At 47.6% G+C, this 4,139-nt stretch overlaps 1 protein-coding gene across 2 annotated transcripts; it reads right to left on the bottom strand.

Annotated features, from left to right (window-relative positions):
* Window positions 1-936: 936 nt before the first annotated feature.
* On the bottom strand, window positions 937-4,139 carry LOC123182558 (cysteine-rich receptor-like protein kinase 6). Of its 2 annotated transcripts, none has more exons than XM_044595178.1 (7): window positions 3,196-4,139; window positions 2,749-2,874; window positions 2,505-2,644; window positions 2,210-2,420; window positions 1,868-2,108; window positions 1,615-1,765; window positions 937-1,436 (listed from the first exon to the last, which is right to left on the bottom strand). In XM_044595178.1, the coding sequence occupies exons 1-7, from the start codon at window positions 4,064-4,066 to the stop codon at window positions 1,182-1,184; spliced, it is 1,995 nt and encodes a 664-aa protein (XP_044451113.1). In that variant the 5' UTR covers window positions 4,067-4,139; the 3' UTR covers window positions 937-1,181. The 2 variants fall into 2 exon arrangements, with proteins under 2 accessions (XP_044451113.1, XP_044451122.1); XM_044595187.1 differs by having other exon boundaries at window positions 1,868-2,105.

Raw genomic sequence — 4,139 nt, 5'->3', positions numbered from 1 at the left:
AGAAAAACAATATCGAACTTCGGAAAGAGAACGGGGGAGCATAACCATATGTTGATACTCTACAACGGACTATATACAAGTGGCAATGCCTTTAAAGTTGATTTGAATGTACTCAAATGCCTCAAACTGGGACCTTGGACTGCGTCGGACATTGACTCCAGTAGAGTTAGTTGACTGGCAACCTCTCACTGCCCCTCCTCCTACGCTCTCGGAGACCCCTGACCAGATTTTTTGCCCCACTTGTCTTCTGGAAAATTTTCCATTAACTCACCAAGTGGTGGCCACGTCCTCGCTATAAGGGCCTGTAGCTGAATCAGAATCTTCCTTTGGTAGGCCATCACATGTAAGCTTCTGGCTAGTGATCAAATACTTAAGCGACATGGGCATGCTTGCGCGGCTTTCTCTCTTTGTGGCGAGATCGACATCACGGAGGACATCCTCTTTAATTGTGTGCTAGCTAGTCTTGGATGGAGCAGCGTTCGATCATGGTTGAGCATCTCCTGGAACCTGACTAATGTGGAGGATATTCTTTCTATCCTTGAAATTACTCCGGACACTTAGCTAGGGTGTTTTGGATTGCTTTTACTGCTCTTGGGTGGCCTTTGTGGACAGTGGACTACTCATAACAAATTTACGATTGAGCATTTTTTCCAAACTTTCCTGCTCGCTGTTTGTTTAAAATGGTTGCCTTTATTCAATAGTGGAGCCCTCTCACTAAAGCCGTTGATGTTGATGCTGTCATGTTGATGATTTCCAAAATCCGCACCTCCGCTATCACTCTATCTACCCCATGACCCTCTATGGAGAATCATTGCTAAGTTTCTGTGTTTATTGTCGGGCATGCGCGTCCTTTTGCTTCACCTATTAGGATCTGTACCTAGCTTGTTTGTTATGAACTGTTTTATCTCTTTCCCTGATGAACCTTGTTCTGGACCTTGCCGTGATGGCGTTATTTATAAAGTCGGGCTCCTACCTTTACTCTAAAAAATGGAACACGGTGGCTCAACATGTTTATCTATACATAGCAACACGCATGTGTTCAGTGAGTCAATAAAAACACCCTTTACCAGGAAAACATGTTTTCATCGAGTGCACCACAATCTTATTTAGTTATTGACTCAATAAACCCTCCTCAGAGAGTTGACACCTTTAATTGTCAACCCAAGAACATGTAAATTGTGCTAAGTTGACGTGATTCCCAAGTTGTTGCTAGCCTTCTTGGCATAGAACGCCGGCCTAGATGGGGCAGATAGAGACACAGTATCACTTCCGAGCATCATGACCACAGACGACATAAGCGGTCGATCAGCCGGGTTTTCTTGAACACACAAAAGCCCTATATGGATGCATCTTAGCACGCCGCTCTCTGAGAAGCTAGCGTTCATGCTCGGATCCATCATGTCCAACACCGTTCTTGCCATCCAACGCTCCCATATCTGCACCATTTTTAGTAGCCATGAGCTTAAAAGTCTAAGTGCAGGTTTTCGCCCGGTTTTTCTATAATTAACCGGAATAAATTTTTTGCCTCGTTAGAAAAAACGGCGGCCTACTAAGTGGTAACACGTTGTTGTCTAGTAATAATGGTGATTAGATATTCAAACAGCAAGCACATACTGCATTCAGAAGATCTTGAGATTCCTTAGAATTACTGTAGTCATTGTTCTTCTTCCCCGTTACAATCTCAAGAACCATGACGCCGAAGCTGAATGAATCAGATTTCACAGAGTAGTTCCCACGCATCACGTACTCTGGCGCCATATATCCGCTATAAGAATGTGATGAGGTACGTCATATTTAGTCACTTACCACTAGATGATTAAGCAACATACCACTTGGATTAGCCTGATATAAGTGTTATGGTACTTACTATGAGCCGATAACACGGTTCGTTATTCCATGGGTCTGGTCTTGCGCAAAAAGTCTCGCAATTCCAAAATCTGATATCTTCGGATTCATCTCTTTATCAAGCAAGATGTTGCTAGCTTTGAGATCACGATGGACCACTCTGAGCTGGGAGTCTTCATGGAGGTATTGCAGTCCTCGAGCAACTCCATTAATAATCTTGTACCTCTTTTCCCAATCCAGTTCTACATGTTTCTCAACATCTGCTTTTCATTATTAAAGTAAATGGATATAGAATATATTAATGTATAATATGGAGAGAGAAGGAGGCCATAATTGACTTTGAGCATGATTCAATGGCAAGTACCAAAAAGGAAGAGGTCGAGGCTTCGGTTAGGAACAAACTCGTAGACAAGCAACCTCTCTTGTTGCTCCAAGCAGACGCCAAGAAGTGTTACAAGGTTCTTGTGCCTAAGCTTTGCAACCAAAGAGAGTTCATTTTTGAGCTCCTCAACTCCTTGTGTTGAGCTCTTCGATAGTCTCTTCACTGCTATTTCGTCGCCATCTGGAAGAATACCCTAAAAGATCAAACCAGAGTTAAGCTCAATTAACGAACTCTCAATATAGTTGGCGATTTCAGTAGAGAAATGTCTATTTAGCACCTTGTACACCGCGCCAAATCCGCCATCACCAAGCTTGTTGCTATCTGCAAAATCCCCGGTTGCAACCCGCAAGGTTGAAATGTCAATCAACATCGAGTCTACATTTTCATTGTCCTCCTCGTCAGCGAAATAACTGGGATCTGTTTAATGGTCGATATCAGAGTCACAACGAGTATAGATAACCTACGTCGCTTTGGGTCCTTTCAAAACTTTCCCGTTGTAAACTGGTGAATTTTGAACATACCTGACTGTTTTGCTTTTGATAGTGGCCGCTTCCTTCTCCAGAAAAAGAAGCAAGCCACAAGGTTTATGGCAGCTAGAGTAGGCAGCAGAATAATAAGAACCATGCCAGGGACACTGTATTTTCTCCCTGTGAATTGAGCAATGTACAAGAAAAATGTCAGCTCAAATGGAAAAGATGTTTTAGAAAAATGATTTTTTTTTCATATTTCACTCTAAATTTGGATTGGTATCTCACTTGGTTTGTACATTTAAACCTTTTTTTCTCTAGGCCCTCTAACTCGACAGTATTTTCCATATGGCTCCTTGTTGTTAGAAGGTAGGTACAGAAAAGTTATTAGCGTGCTTCAAAATTTGGCAAAGTTTGACACTGAATGGTTTGTTGTCAATCACTGTGCTAAATCGTTGGCAAGGCAAATGTTAGCATGGTACGGTGAAAATTAAAGCTTACCTCGTGTGGATGCCGCCGCCGGCGGCGGCGACGTCAAAACCGTTGGTACCGCAGCAGGCGCAGGCGCTGGTGCTTCCGTGCTCGGTGCTGGTGCTGGCAGGCGCACCATGACAGGGCCATCAAAGAAGGAATAGGTCTGGTACCGGAAGCTGCACCTGACCTGCAGAGCTCTGGCTCCTGTACTGTCCACGAAATACTCCGGCAACAGCACCATGTTCTTGGCGAGGCACTGCCGGCACTGAACCGCGGTCAGGTCTGGCGTGCACTGCGCCCAGCTGTAGATCTTGGGGAACTCCCGGTCGAAGTCGGCCTCCCCGGAGGCGTACCGCCGCGTGGAGTTGTACGCAGCGTAGTCCGCGGTGGCGTTCACGAGCCTGGCCACGAGGCTGTTGAACTGGCTCTTCTCCGACGTGACATTTGTGTACTCCCAGAACCTATACGTCCGCGCCGCCACCGGCGCGGGGTCCCGGGAGGCGTTGGAGTAGTGGAGCGTGCAGGAGTCGTAGTACATGGTGGCCACCTTGCTGTAGTCGCAAACGTTGGGCAGGTCCCGGAAGGCCTGGGCCAGGCAGCTGAGGCAGGACGTGGCGTTGGCGTCGCCACGACAGAGCGCGAGGGCCCAGACCTTGTCCGGGGTGGCGCCGGCCTCGGCGGTGGCGAAGAGGTCTGGGGACGCCGAGGCGTTCTTGGGGAGGGAGGCGGCGAGGAGGTTGATGTTGGCCAGGTACTTGCTGCCGGCCGCGAATTGGCCGTCGACGCAATCCTGCCACGGGTATCCCGCGGCGCCGGGCGCGAGCAGGGCGGCGACGGCAACGACGGCCGCGGACACGACGAGCCGGTGAGATATCATCCTCGGCCTTGTGGCGGGCATGGTGGAGCGAGCAAGATGTTGGAACGTATGTTTTGCAGACGGGGGGATTAAACTTGGTAGTGCCTAGTGCCTG

This window comes from Triticum aestivum, chromosome 1A (assembly GCF_018294505.1).
Source record: "Triticum aestivum cultivar Chinese Spring chromosome 1A, IWGSC CS RefSeq v2.1, whole genome shotgun sequence".
NCBI lineage: Eukaryota > Viridiplantae > Streptophyta > Magnoliopsida > Poales > Poaceae > Triticum > Triticum aestivum.
The sequence above is the reverse complement of the archived record's forward strand: the minus strand, read 5'-3'. Positions and strand labels throughout refer to the sequence as shown.